The following is a 16,312-nucleotide window of genomic DNA, read 5'->3' on the forward strand; positions in this document are numbered from 1 at the left end:
ATGTTGACCACACAACCAGGAAGGTCTGAATGTGCCTGTCAAGTGTTGGTCAAAATATACGTTTATACTCTCCCCTATATCGCATTAGATTATACTGAAGTCGGTAGGTACGTGATGAAGAACGTATGAAGTTTAAATAGCCAACTGTATTATAAATATTTTGTTGTAGTCAATCACTTAACACATTTTACTGGACATTTTCTATGAGGAGATAATGACCTTTTTCATTCAAATCTCTTTTTATTCGCCAATTTACAATCATTTTATCATGTCATCAGTAGTGTGAAACTTACTTGAATTAAACACTGCATAAATCTATCGTGTAAATCTTTCGGCGTAAGGTAAAGGATCTAAAAACAAAGTTTCGTAACGTAAAAAATAATATATAATCTAAGATAAATTAAAATATATTAGAATAAGAACGCGTACCGGTATTTTTAATATTTGATAAAGACGCTGATAAAACTACAAAAATGCCACGACATAATGTATAGAAATTCTTTACGATAATCAGTTTGTTCGTTGACAAAGAATGGAAACAAGGTCAAAGATTCAAACTAACTTTACAATTACATGCTTTTTCCAAACCTGTGGTTGTTCTACGCCTGTAGCATATACTATCTCACTATTACGAGACTTTCAAATTTCGTTACCTTCTCAGTGTTAAATTTGTTGCGGAAGGCCCAAAGAATTTAATCCATTAGTTCGGCCGTAGCACTTCTTCTGAAAATGATAGTGATTTGATTTTCGAAGATTTTTTGAGATGTGTGATTCACGAAGAGATTATGTGACACCTTTTCACGAAACTTTCGTTTTCATTTATTTCTTCTCCATTCCATTATCGCCATATCATTTTACCGGCTATGTAATTTGAAACCATACATGTAGAAGTAATTACGCTCAAATACAAATTATTATATATAGCTGACAAGATACCATGTTGGCCATTAAAACCTAAATTCGTGAGCTCAAACATAGCCGAGAAAAATATATTTTAATGGCGATAAAAAATCTCTGCATGCCTTCCATCTCTTAGAAGGTAAGTACGAGTAAAGCAGTAAACCGTATTATAGTTATACGTCACACAAAAGAAACCAGTCCCTGAACGAAAGGACTGGAGATAAAGTTTATCGGATGTTCCTCTACATCAAAATTCAACTTTGCTAGAATATATTTGCCATCTGTCATACTATTCTGTAATTAATTCTTTCAAAGAAATTCCCAAACTTCAGAAACAGAAGTCAACTCTGACAAAATGTCTTGACAATTTCTGGCATAATAACAATAAATAAGAAACTTGTTTTTGTTTAGAATCATTATGTAGACTTCAAATATATATCCTTGGGATCACCAACATCATCAATCTTAAGGGTTAGATTTTGTGAGGCTTGTTTCCTCTCTCGAAGACTGCTACATCATCAATTTTTACGTTAATCATAGTGATTTATAGTCTTGTGGACAGCAACTTATATGGAATCAAGAGATTATTGAAAACGTGAATATCTATCCATCTGTCTATTCCAGTGTATAAGAGTCAGAGTCGTGCACAACCGGTTACAAAAAATAGAAATTATATATTGCTATTGAACGCCTGGCGCTGTAGTCAGTATGCAAAGCTCTTTCGTTTCGCGTAGTATCTCAGGTTCGGTTTAACGAATATTCGAGTCGTTTCTCACTCTTTGTGGGTGGACGGCAAAGACAGACCATATTGAGCCTTGCAGGAGTTCCAAGAACCCTTGCAAGGACGTGATTATCATCGTATATGCCTACTATTTAATTGATAATTCTTTTCTCTCACTACAATCAAACAATCATCGATCCATTCATCCATAAATTCATTAACCCATTGATTCATTCATCCATGGATTCAATGACTGATTCAGTGATTCACTGATTGGTTTTTCCATTCATTCTTTCGTTAGTTGATTGATTCACTAATTAATTCATTTATTAATTCATTCATTCGTTCATTCATTCAGGTATTACAGTTGGTATCGTCAAGAACAAAACATATCTTCTTAAAAATGATTTATTAATAAAATAATGCATTTGCTTAGAGAAATTAAAAGGCATTAACAACTACTGTCTTAGAGGTATGCATTTTGAGTTTAAAGTGTAAATGTTGCAATTGAATGTACATAATATGTACTTATTTTCTCTTCTGTTTAGTAAGTAATTGTAATTTATTATATTCTTGCATATCATAATCATGTTGCGTGTTGTTAAATTTTTATCGTTGTTATTAGGTTGGTGCACAAGTTCGCGTTTTTCGTTGCTATGGTAGCTGTGTTACTACAGTATTATTAAATGAATGAAAGTACAGAAAAACGCTACGAACTTATGTACCAATCCAATAATTTTAAATTATACCGAAACTTTCCATAGTACTTTAAAAGTAGGCTACTGGTTACAACCTTATGGCACTGAACAAATTTTTAACTTTACGCCACTACCTAACAATAGAGCCTCGGCTGATGACAACTCATCTCTCTCGACTTAATTCGTGAAGTTACTGTTAACTTTTAATGTTTATTCTACATATTATTTTCATTAAATTATTGTATATATTTAGTACATTTGACCTATATTCAATTCAACTACCTATTATCTGAAATGTTCTCATATACACATTGCGACCTTTCAAAATCTATTGCGCTAATCCTCAAGCCAAGCGCATTCCCAAACCCACACAGATTGACTACACTAACATACGTACCCAGGTTTCGAACAGGCAACCCCATTCGTCCCTAGGCCAACCCCCTACGTACGTCGCCAGCCGCCGTTCTTCGGGGAATGCTATGGAATGATGACGGAATGGAGAAATGTTTACGGAATTATGTAGATGCCTAATATGGAAAAAGGGAGAACCCCGAGAAAAACAACTACGACCTTGTTCGCCATGGATATTAAATGAAAAATTCCAGGCGTAATCGGGACTCGAACCCGGACCACCTGCATGACAGGTTGAAGGTTGGCCGCTCAGCCACCGCAGGGGAGCTATTAAACTTACTTTATCTGTGTTTAAAAGTGGAAAACGAATTGTTCTGTGTAAAGATAACAAAGTTATCAGCTCGACGCGGCCATTGTTACGCTTATGACGCGACGCAACTGTCATAGTGTGTGGAAGCAACAACCGTGGGTTCGAATTCTGCATTGAGCATAAATGATTGTTAGTCGTCAGTATGATTTCCTGTGTTCTTTTAGGCGGAGATCTGGAGGCATACTGACTCCACGTCATGGTAGTTTCATCCTTTTTCCAAATTTCAAATCCAGAAGCGTTGAGTCGTGGTCTAAGCCGGCCTAAGGCGTCGTACCTGGAGTCGCGTTATAAAATGCGCACTGGTTCGAAGTCTCATTAAATTTTAGGTGTGTTGGTGCGGTGACTACCCAGCAACGTGAATTTGGGGAGCTACGATAGGGAGCGAAATTCGATTTCGAAAAACAGCTATAATGATTTGGGGGGGGGGGGACTGAACACAAGTCACTCCCGTTCTGGTTGGATGATCTTTCATTCTGCTGAGGCATGTGGACGTAAACCTGGTACACGTTTGCCCTTTAAGGGCTGTCGCGCCTAGGATTATTATTATTATTATTATTATTATTATTATTATTATTATTATTATTATTATTATTATATTCAATTTACGTATATCTTTCAAATGATAGATGAATAAAATGAACTATAAACAGTACAATATTCTCTACATGATAAATAAACTGGATTGTTGCGAAACACATAAAATTTATAACCAATAAGAAAGCAGGCCTATCTATAATATAAATGACACTTCCAATATTGTCATTGTTATTATTACTGTAAATTCCTTCATGTGTCCTTTTTTGTGTTGGATTTGAAAACATCCTGCTATGAGGTTAAAATAAACCCCCTCTATTTGTATGACAGTTTTCGCAGGACTGAATTACTAAAATCATTACACTAATTTCCTTTTCTTTATTATTTTGCAAAGTTTCGAATAGCAAAACAAAATTATTTTAAAAGTATGGCGTAACCTAATATTAACCCATTCAATACGTCGAGTTTACTGTACTGATTGTCAACCATCAAATGGCTAAGGTAGTGGAACGTGCTGTAAACGAAGCATTGTACGTAATGAGGTGTTAATTATAAGTGCAAAAAATATTTACGTGTGTTATTTCAGCAACGCAGAGGTAATGAATAAGTCAAATAATACTCAATTCAAACATCTTTATGATATGTTTTCCTCCTACATTCCTACAACATGAGTGTTGTCCAGTGACGATTACATATGTTTTATTTAATATACAAAACACTACGGATAAGAAAGTTCTACCTCAGAAACTAATACATTTATCTATAATGCCATTTGCTGCATGGGACAGAGGAATTCGCTAAGTTTTTATGGTGACAACACCGTAACTCCATCCCTATTAGATCTAAATGTTTAATTGTTGTTAAGTTTTATGTTAGCGACACTGAGATTCCATTCGTTGTTGGGAACGACTCTAGAATACAGGTAAGTAGTTAAAAACCTGCCGCAACGTTGTGAGAAATCAAAGCCAATTGTACAGAGAAATTTGTAAAGTAATCATTCCAGGGAAAATACGTCCCTTTCGCTGATTTTTTTTTTTTTGTGCAAAATAAAGTCAACCTCATTGCAAGCCAAATCGGCGCAGAGGTTGGAGAGAGGTTAAGACCCCCACCTTTACGTGCCCGCCGCTTTTACCCGCAAGGAAATGTCCCTGGTGCTCATTTCTGTCAGAGGCTGAATAAACTCCAAGGCCATAGTGTGGCTCGAAAAATTAGATCAATGGGGAAAATACATGATCCCAAAGGGAATCGAACCCACGACCTTCCGGCTTGCAGTGTTACACTTTAACGCTACCGCGCGTCCCCTTTGGTACAAGAGAAAGTACAATTTTTTGGTACAGGGGAAATAAATACTTGTCTTTATTTGCTGACTAAACGCATTATTCATATTAACTCGATATTTTGTAACGTCTACTAAACTAGCCAAACTATTTGGTCCAGGGATAATTATTGGCAATACATTGCGTAGCCATCTTCACTTCTTTCTCCTTCCTTTGGTTCGAGCCTCGACATAGCACGGTCACTATTGCTTACTTCTATAGTTTAGCTCATTTCCGCATTAATACGTTCATTTGTTTAGTCAAAATGGTGCATGTAGAGATTTATTGGTCAACGTAAAAACTTAGCGAGTTCCTCTGTCTTTTCAGCAAACTGCATTTGAATAAATTTGTTGGCTGTTGAGCTATTAAAATTTATTTTCGATAATGTTCGTCCCGGACACTCTGTATTATGGTAGCATTTCTCGTAATTATTTTCCGACGGTGCATTAAATAAGCGTAATGTTATACATTATACTGTAATTCAAACTTGCAGCATATCTTCTATCCATTATTTATTTATTTATTTATTTATTTATTTTTACTTATTTTCATTATTTATTTACTTATTTCTTCATACGAGTTGAATAATTATTCGTGCACTTCCAAATCAATGTCCATTTGTGTCAGACTGGTTGATATTTCAATATATAGTCGAATAAATAACCTACCTCCTGACACAGTAGAGAAAAGCGAGCTAAACATGTGCTCTGAAGCTACATTCAAGAATGGGTTCAAATCCCACTTTGATTAATTACATGTTTCGGTTTTTATTACAACTGTAAGGCAAACATCAGATAACCCCATGGCGAATCGAACTCATCTCGTCAAATACCATCTCGTTATCATCAACTCCACCATGATAATGATCGTGGAGTTATCTGGAAGAATCGCAAACGTATCGTTTCAATCTCACGAGTCCACAGCCTTCTATGCATAACGATTTCCGCCGACTTATTTATACAAAATGCACATTTAGAGAAATTGTTTCAGTTAAGCCGGAACTAGTTGTCGAAATTAGAAATCAATTAACCAATTAAATAATAGCTATCTATCTCTTATTTTCCGACTGCTAACATCTAGCACACCCTGAATAGTTCTGCCGAAAGTTAAATGGTTTAGATTAGATAACATGCTATGTCACAATACGTGAAAAATAACCTTGACGGCATAACAAAATATTCGTGCAGCGAAGAACAGGCATACAATCAGGCTTTGAGTAGGGTCCGCCGTACGGTACAATTTCACACATCAGTGCGTAAGAAAAAGATCGTTCTATTTCATTCAAGAACATAAACATTCGTCCTCAAACGACGTTAAAGTAATGGTAAACAGGCGAGCGCAATTCACAAGTTTCATCTGAAACGTCTACAATATATCACTTAATATTCTGATGAATGCATCATGCCCTGTTCCTAAATTAGAACAGTTTTGAATAATCTCATAATTTAAATAACGCAATACAAATTTCATATTACTCCTAGTTACACACTTACACAGTAACTGTTCAGAAGTAATTTTATAGAAATTTTCGTCCAATTGATTGTATAATGATTTGGGGGAAGATAGGTTGTTCCAACACTTCTGGTCAAGTATTTTTCGATTTGTGTACAAATTATATTTTAACTTAATATTACAATGTACTAAATATTTTGAAAATATACGGTCTACCATGCAATATTTTAATCTATTTCAGAACAACAGCAATAATAATAATAATAATAATAATAATAATAATAATAATAATAAACCATTAGAGCCTGTTTCAAATGGAAATACGCTTTCTTTTCCAAGGAAAGAATGCCGCTACTTTAAAAAAAAAATAAAACTATGATATTATATGCGTATACTCCCGGATATTAAAAAAATAAATTAGTATTTTCAGATGAAGTGTTATACAACTCCGAAATATCACTTAAATAATATTTTCTCTATGCCTTTGTACAGTAAAAATTAAATAAAATTTCAGTAAAACTAAAGAGGTGCTCACATTCATGACGTCAGTAATACGCTATGTTCTCGGTTTGATACATCATTATAACTGAGCATTCTTAGCTCAGTAGGCGGAACTCTGACGTCCAATGACGCGGACCTAAGTTGAAATCCCGACAATGGAGGAGCTGTATTTCTAGTGAAAAAACCAACGTTGTCAAGGGTTTTTTCGAGGTTTTCCGTTTTCTCCTCTCATTCCACAAACACTCACAACAACCCTTTTATTATTATCATCTCCGTGTCAAAAAACAGGACATCTACTTGTGTTTGTTCGGTGTCGGATCGGCTGTACGCTGCGATGGGAGTTCGTCGTAGTTTGTTCAGAGCTTGGTAGGTGGCAGTAGTGGTGGGGTTTAGATGATGGAAAGATCTTCGGTGAGGAACCGGAGCCCTGTATCTCACTTTTGTGGAGTACTGACTCAGGAGAATCCCTGAGGTAACACAGACCTTCACCAGAGCTATAGCATGCGGACTTGTTGGCTGGAGACTAATGTGTGGTGCGACGAATGGTGAAGCTGGCTTAGCTCAGCAGCACGATCGTCACGCAATTCATTCCATCACGGATGCACAAAAAATCTATTTGAGCTGTAGTGTTTAGGGATGATCCCGCGTCTCCCGGTAGTCACCAATACCAATCATAATTACTACTATCCCTGATCACATATATATATATATATATATATATATATATATATATATATATATCAGATTGGCCATTCCCATGTAATGGCAACATAAAATGAGAACAACCACCAGAGGCCTCTACCGCCGAAAAGGTTTTCTCTGATAACGATTGCTAGATGGAATACAGTTGCTTCATACAATGACATAAGGGTGATAACATGACTTCTTTTGTAGTCGCTAGATGGCAGCATAGTGAAACTGATAAAAGTGATTGCCTTGAAAACTGATGAATCTACATAATAAATTTTAGTTCCAAACTGAAACGGGAAATAAAAATTAGTCCACATATTGAAGAAGACAGGGGAACAGTATATTTAGGAGTGGGATGTACTGATTAGAAATATGATATACTATGTTTAGAATGAGGTCAAGTAGCGGTTTTTACGAGAAAGAAAATAAGGTTTCGTTTGTCTGAAAAGCAAGAACATATCACATGATTAGCCCTACTTTAAATTACATCAGTTACTCAGTATTAATTCTTCGTTATAAATTCAAATCGTGAAGATCAGATCACTCAGCAGACGATTTCTGAACAAATCAAACAGATTCGATGCCTGATACGTCCTATGATATCTGTAAAAAAAATGGTTGTAGAGCAGGTATCTTCCTAATACTTCTGCTTTTGCTGTCTTTTTATTTCACCAATTCTCCATTTGTCTACATACAGTCATCATATAGCCTAGGCTCTGAAGTGTATCTTCATTTTAAAAGATACGTGACATAAATAAGAAATAAATTATCACTTATGGGCAAACGTCACAGCTTTACCACAAAGGATGACTATTACACAACTATTTTTCAAGCTACAAGAAGGAAGAGATAAAAATCATAACTAAGATGTTTTCATCCTACTACAAAACAATGTAAAACTGCACAAGCTTGAGCTTTAGTCACGTTTGCTGTGTAGTAACCAAAGATAAGTAGACATGACCAGACAGCAATAAACATTTCAGTTCATACATAAATTTGGTCATTCTTAAATTCTTGTGAGGTTTTCTAAAGTTATGGTTCAAATTATTATTCATAGATACAACAGAATTTTTATAAGGCAAATAAAGTAATAATTTTAAGTGTGAAAAAATAGAAATACGATTGCAGTATAAAGGTGATTATTTGAATTCCATTTTAAAACATTTATTTGTGCAACAGTTAATTCATGATGTATTGCTCAAGGAAGCAAACAATTACAATCAAGAAATTACAATTATTATTATTATTCAAATAAATAGTTCTATTCTATCTTATACACTTATCATCAAAATCAATCCATTTTCTTTAAATTGTATTAGATATATGTTACAATACTATATCGAATCGTAGATTTATATCGAATGTCTCTTACGCACTTTTACGAACTACCTATTATCCATTTCATAATTATTGTGATTTAGCATACGCAAAACAAATTTACAAATGTAAATTTCCCGAAAGTACAGTCGTAATGCCGGTATTTTCTAAGTCATTTACAAGAAAACGAACTGTCGTAAATCAAATTCCCTTGTTCATATACCGGTACTGTAAAAACTTAAATAAGAACATTTAGCATAACTCTGTAGTATATTAATTACATTATTGTCAAAACATTTTACAATATATTATGACAGAGTAAAATTATTAAAACTTGGTTAAAAAAAAAGCAAAACTTACTTCTATAGAACTTAGTTCCTAAGTAATTAATAGTACTCATTAATATCGTAAAAACAATTATTAAGTAACAAATCTTTGACAGCTAATTTAAAACTATTGGTTTCAAGATTTCTGATATGATTAGGCAATACATTGAATAATTTGATTCACATTTGCTGAAAGCTCTTTTTAGTTTAGGTATTTCTGCAAAAAACTGAGGTACAAAGTGTAATCAAAATATTTACGAACTGCACTTTTATTTATTGTACAGTTAAACATACATTCACGTGCCACTGAAGATCATTGTTTCCATGCCTTAGAGTCAATCTATCAAATGCCGTTAGATTGTCTTAAGACCTGAGCTTCCACATGCGATTTCGTGCAAACATGTCAAGAACCTGTTTTGATATTCCTGAAATCTCTCCATGATCGCCTTTTGACTAGTCTTCTTCTTTGCCTTTCAAGTGATGCATTTAGTACATATTCCAGGCGTTTCCCTTGTTCTGGATAACTTCTCGGTTTCCTATGTCCTGTGTGTTGTCTACATTTAGGATAATCTGGAAACTTATTGATTGGCTTCTGTATTTCTACAGAGTCCAATCTCGTATACCTTTTTCCAGGCACTCTGTAGTATGTATCTAGTTACATTTCAATCACACCATAAATCCGTTGCCACAACTGTTACTGTTCACCTGCTCCCTTAAGCTACGGTTTGGTTACGGCGATCATCGCCGGGCGCACATCGCCAGCGATTGTCGCCGGAGTTGCTAGCAGTTGAAATGAATGCGCACGGTTTCTTTACAGCGAAGATCGCCAGCGCAGTTCGTTGGACGCGACGCAAATCGCTGGAGGTTGATTCTGAAGCAAATTCAGGACGCACATCGCCGCATTCGTGTTCAATAATCGATATTTAGAGAAGGTCATGTTGCAATATCGAATATCTAATCTGTACGTTATGGCTGCAAAACAAATCAAGACGTTTTGTAATTTTTCGCGGTCTGAAGACGAAATTATTATTATTGGATATGTGTCTCAACATAATGCTCTTTTTGATATGAGCTTGAAAGAATATGAGGATACACAGGTGAAGGAATTTATGTGGAAAGAACTTTATATGTGTGAACTCCCGAATTAGAAGTTCGAAGGAATTGAAATACGTAAGCGAGGAGGCCAGAGAATCTGTTATCTTCTACTTCTACTTCTGATTTTAGAAGTTACAAACAATGCTGATACACCATAGAGACGAGGATATTTTCCTTATTGTCAAACTGTAGAACAAACATTTCCAGTATATTTATAAATTAGTTGCTCGTTATTGGTTTTTTGGTAAAATAAAAAAAAAACTGACCCGATGATCTTCAAGCCTGTTAATGCACAATACATAGGCTTATACTAGCGTATTTCTGGACTGCCTTATGCATGTTCTAAAAATTATTTACGGGATTCTGTGCTGCAAATAACACAGTCACATTGTACGTAGTTACCCGTCTGTAAAGATAATGTAACTCAAAACTTATGTCTTCTTTTTTATCTTTTCATACATTTTTCTTGTAAACGCATATTTTAGCTGTATAAAACAGATTCTGAACTACGTGAAACATTTCTACAGTTTTAAAAATATATTTTTTTTTCGAAATACTCTGTGGACAGTAGATTTTGAGATATGTATCAATAGTACAGTAGTAGTAGTAATAGTATTTTATTAACGACGTCTTCAACTGCAAAAGTTATCGGCCTCGAGATTCAACGTGGGCGGGAAATGGACGACAAATTTTACCTTGAGCCTTCTACCAATGACAGGGTTCTTCTATGTGCTGTAAGTGTACTACATAGGACAATCTCTCCTGAAGGAAGACATACTTAGGATTTTATCACTCATTAAAATTCATCGTCATCAGTTTCAATTCATAAATCTCGGATCCAATTTGTACCCACAATCCCACCGATAGCATTTAATTTAGCACTTGTTCGAATGACAGATTTTCTTACAAGTCGTTGAAAAGCTTCACGCAACAATTGAATGGCTTCATTTAAGTTACTCTGCCTCTATATGGAATTCCACTTCTCTACACTGTCTGTCTCATTAAGTTTCAAGTCACTTCTTGATTTACCCTAAGGAAAATAAAGCTGGAAGGTCCATGTTTTAGATTTATTGCACGTAAAATAACTCTTCCTCTTAGTGAGAAGGTTTTAGACAAAAGTTGCTCAATATTTCTCATCCATTTCAAAATTTTGGGATAGCGCGATAGTTCCATGCAAATGGCTTAAATGCACGTACATGTTTGTCCTACCTTTCGATCGATTTTTTAGTGTATTATTTTACGACGCTGTATCAACATCTCAGGTTATTTAGCGTCTGAATGGAATGAAGGTGAAATGAGTCTGGGGTCCAGCACCGATAGTTACCCACCATTTGCTCATAATGGGTTGAGGGAAAACTTCGGAAAAAACCTCAACCAGGTAACTTGCACCGATCGGGATTCGAACCCGTACCACGTGGTTTCGCGGTCAGAAGCGCTAACCGTTACTCCACAGGTGTGGACACTTTTCGATCAATAATCCATATCAATGTAAATGGGAGGAGAAATATTTACGTGAAAATGCGTCCTTGCAAGGAAATTTGGGGTTGAAAAAACAATGTGTGAGCTCCAAGGCTGTTGGTTACTTGTCTCACTCCGAAGGAACTTTAAGAATTTTGAAGACGAAAGCCGAAAATTGACGTAACCTAATTTCAACCACATGAGGGGGGAGAAGCATGACAGAACAGCAACAGGTCAGGATCGCCGAAGATGTTAAAAGTCTGCACATCGCATCGAGTGGAACTACCACAGTGCTTACGAGAAGGGATCCGAGCCCCTTGCACTGTGCGAGTGACACTCCAGTAAACTCGTCCCAAGTACCGAAGGCAATGCGCGAAATCCAAGGCTCTTATTTCGAAGGCTTTCATTAAAAAAAAAAATTCCGAGACATGTGGGGATGGAGACGTAGGTCTGTGACCCATTTCTTTCAGGGCTTATCCCGTCTTTTTGCCTTAGCGCCTTACAAAAATTACAGGCAAGATGAGAATCCATACCACATTTTGATAAAAAAAAAATACGTCTGATACTGTAATTTCACACATACACCTAAATTTGAGTTTTATTACAATAACAGATCCAAATTTTGCGTACCACAACATAGTCTGTGTTTTTCTACATGACGTATTATTATAAACAAAAACTAATGTGCAAAATATTTTTATTGACGATACAACGTAAATATAGAAAGTAACAATTAAATAGAGGAACTTAGTTTTCGTTGTTGAACAAAATGGTACGTCCTCCATCGTCATTATAAATTGTAATAGATCTTAGAATCGTGGGATCAAACTCAGCCAAAAATGTAATTATATTTACAGTAGATTGAACTGTTAGTATTTTATAATTTATTACTAATTCAATCAAATAGTTTGATGGATGATAAAAATATGTAGCATGTCTTCCTTTGGAAAGGAAGTAAACCCACGAAACAAGTGTCGATTAATGGTACATAAGACAACCCTGTCTCTGAATGAGAGGTCTTCAGGTAAAATTTACTGAATATTATATTCAGAAACTATATATGCCGGTACCTTTCTCGTTCCCTCTTTAGTAATAATTAATTTTACCTTCGAGTTTATTTTTCTTCAGAAATGGAGTTATTTACTCCTTAAAGACAACAGAAACTTCGAAGATCTTAAGCCGACTATAATATTAGAAGGTGTAGGCAAACAACAAGGTGTAGGGTTTTATCGGTCTTATATTGGCCAGGCAGTGAAGAAAATTTGATGAATCCACTATGTGAAGAACATAGCATATTCTAAAACCACCTTAAAACAAATTGCATTCTTTTTGTGCGCTCATATATTACTTATTTTTGTCACAGCAACAGTCTATATTGTGGTGCGATTTCATTAAATAAGTTCCTGGGCTCATTGCTCCAATTTTGAACGTCTACACAGTTGTACATTCTAGGAAAATTATTACCCACACAAACGAAACTCATCAACGGTAATAAACATAATTTAAAAATCTTATAAAAAGTATGTTTACCAAAAAAAAATCAAGCTAGGTACAAGACGATTTGGAAACTGAAAGAAAATGCACATCGCCAATCGAAATTAGGCCATTCAATCGAAAGCCTTATCGTACTACCGAACAACTTTTTATCCTAATCTAATTTGTAACTATATCTGTAATGCCATTTCAAGCACATTGTAAACACTGCATTCTACAAGACAATTAACCTAATGATAGCAATGACAACACAAGTCTACCATTCAAGCCATCGTGGAACATTTATCGGGATTTCCAAATGAACTGAAATCCACCCATCTTCAGAATCTAATAACTTCATAAAAACTTAATTTCAAGAGCAACTTGTAGATTACTTGCTTTTTTTTCAATCATTTATTTAACGACGCTGTATCAACTGAAGTCGAGCACAACATTTGATGAAGAAGATTAATCACAATATTCTCATTGCTTTTAAGTCTGTCGTTAATGTATGCCATAGAACTTTCAATAACTAGATGTTCAACACAATTTACTACATGCTCATGTACTTCTATTTTGCAGCATGTATACCGCAACGCTATGTGCTGGCCATTATGGGATTCCTAGCAATAGCAAATGCATATACAATGAGGATATGCTTGTCGGTCGCCATAACAGAAATGGTGGTTGCCAAAGAAAAGAATGAAACAGAAATAGATCCTGAGGCATGTGCTGCAAGCCCATCACAAGAATCCACAGTCGCAGATGTAAGTCTATTATTTTCTATATTTATAAACAGGATAATACGTTGTAAATTGTAAAAGTAATTAATATTTATGCAGTGCGTCCGTACTCAGACCTTGACATCGAGAAATATAATCCATCATTTTCACTTTCAAAAGTTTGATACATTAGTGTAATTAATCTGGCATTATCGTGGAAACAACCATAAATAGTTTAAGCTAACGTACAAATGAATGAGACGTCATTATGTTGTTCGTTGTGAAATCAAGGAAAAATTATATTTCCATCTAATCTTCCTACGTCAGCTTTCAGCCAGCCAAATACAGTTTAGTTTAACAGCCCACGATTCAGAACCTATCAGCGAAATACAACATAGAAAAAATCACAGTTACCGGTCTCTTCTTTGGAGCGAGAGGCACCATTCCGAAAGCCTTTGTAAAGTGGCGAGAAAAATACAAGCTGACAAGAGATCTTCAAGATGCCATCGTCACCACCATTATAAAATTTTCTGTAGCGATATTTCGTCAGCATCTTTAAGGCGTACATTCAATTTAAATTATACTTGGTTCTATTTTTTTTCTTATGTCTTAATCACTTTTGTCTGAAACCTGTTTATATAATTTTTCATTTTAAATTTTATTGTGAGCTATTCTGTGTCGCAGGGTAAACCCAAAAGATTGGGTCAGATCAATAAATAATAGTGGTAATTCTCCATTTTATGAAAATATACATTTTCAGAGTCTGTTCCAAAATCAATAAATGGTTTACCGTTGTATGTTGTACTGCTGATTTAATATTTACAGGTAGAAGTGATATGACTGTACAGATATTAACAGCTTATTCCTTGGAAAGAGTATTACAAAAAATTATAATACCATATTAGTCCCAAATAATTTCTCAGAAAAAATAATTTTCCGCTAAATATTAACACTGTTTTGCTCGGTAAGTATAACCCTTACCATTCTGATTCTTATTCTTATCGTTAGACAAACTGATAAGGAATGATTTATCCCTTTGCAGATTATCAATGAAATGGACAGTTTTCTTACAAATAAAACAAAAATATTAACACATATTGTTATTTCCTGCTATTTGGGAGTCTGGCAACGTCACTGCGATGACCAAGGGACGGAACTGAGATGTTCAAACCGAGTGCGTGTGTGTATTCGTACGTGAAGCTGCGCCGCGCTGTTGCCAAACTATGCAGACTTTCAGCCTAATCTTGTAATTAACCCTGACTTAATGAAAATGACATAAAACGGACGCGAAATAATGAATGTGATCAAACAGGCTTATTCAGCTTCTTATGCATCACATGAATATTTATTTGGAAGCACACGGGACAAATAATAATTAAATGTCATACGTGCACACGGATTTTCGTCTAAAGAAACACGAGTAGCCTATATTTTAAGAGTTTTTTTTTTTTTTAGAAACCTAAATGACATAACTGAATTTTAATCTGACTATATAATTACACAGCTGATAATGGTGAATGAAAAAACAAGTTGAAAAATATGTCAATAATTTATATTACCCGTTCTTAATTATCAAACGCTACAACACTAACGAGTTTACGAACAACGTAAATGCTAAAAATATTGAGTGAGCTACTGTATGTAGCCCTATAAATAATATTCAAAAACTGTAAAATTAATTAATTGGAAAATCTTTTCTTTTTCCTCTTATTCTTTCTTGTACGAAATCAAGTAGATGTACTTGCCATACGCAGAAAGAATGACGTATAATGCTGAAATGTATGAGAATATCCGCAGCTAAATATGCTGTAAAAGAAAGAATCACTAAGCACTAACTAAAGTTTTCACTTACGGTACTCAAATCGAATCTAATTTAAACTATGGAATTAGCTTCTTTGCAGTAAGATTAATGTTAATTGCATCAGTTTGCATGACGACGTATGTCAATACATTTATTTCATTCTGTAATAATAGACAGTTTGCACTGTTAGTTCTTAAAGCAGTTGGACCTCATAGAAAAAAAGAAACATAATAATCGTAGCTTTCCTGTAATGATTTTCGATCAAAAATAAAATAAAAAATTAGATAGCATTTATTAACAGTCAACATACATATTAGTTATAGTAAGCTGAAGGGACAATAGTCGTTGTGGCTTAAATGCAAAGTAACACAAAATAAATATAATATACATAATTTGTGTAATTATATTGCATGTAGCCCTATAGGCTATAACAGGCCTAATATAATACGTCTGCAAAGTCTCGATAATAGCCTATATAGCTTTGCGCCACTCAATCATCATTTGTTTGGACTGTTTACGAAATTGGGATTTTTGTCATTAATTTAGTGATCAATCGGCCATTTTGCAGCGTTATTGTCACCTCCGTG

At 34.9% G+C, this 16,312-nt stretch overlaps 1 protein-coding gene across 2 annotated transcripts in view; it reads left to right on the forward strand.

The window, feature by feature from the left end:
- Positions 1 to 16,312, forward strand: part of LOC138701818 (putative inorganic phosphate cotransporter) — a 103,302-nt gene that overhangs the window by 72,728 nt on the left and 14,262 nt on the right. For both annotated transcript variants that reach the window (XM_069829096.1, XM_069829097.1), the window contains exon 2: positions 13,785 to 13,969. In XM_069829096.1, the coding sequence (XP_069685197.1) occupies positions 13,785 to 13,969 (185 nt within the window). The remainder of the gene's footprint in view (positions 1 to 13,784; positions 13,970 to 16,312) is intronic.

Source organism: Periplaneta americana, chromosome 6 (genome assembly GCF_040183065.1).
Source record: "Periplaneta americana isolate PAMFEO1 chromosome 6, P.americana_PAMFEO1_priV1, whole genome shotgun sequence".
NCBI lineage: Eukaryota > Metazoa > Arthropoda > Insecta > Blattodea > Blattidae > Periplaneta > Periplaneta americana.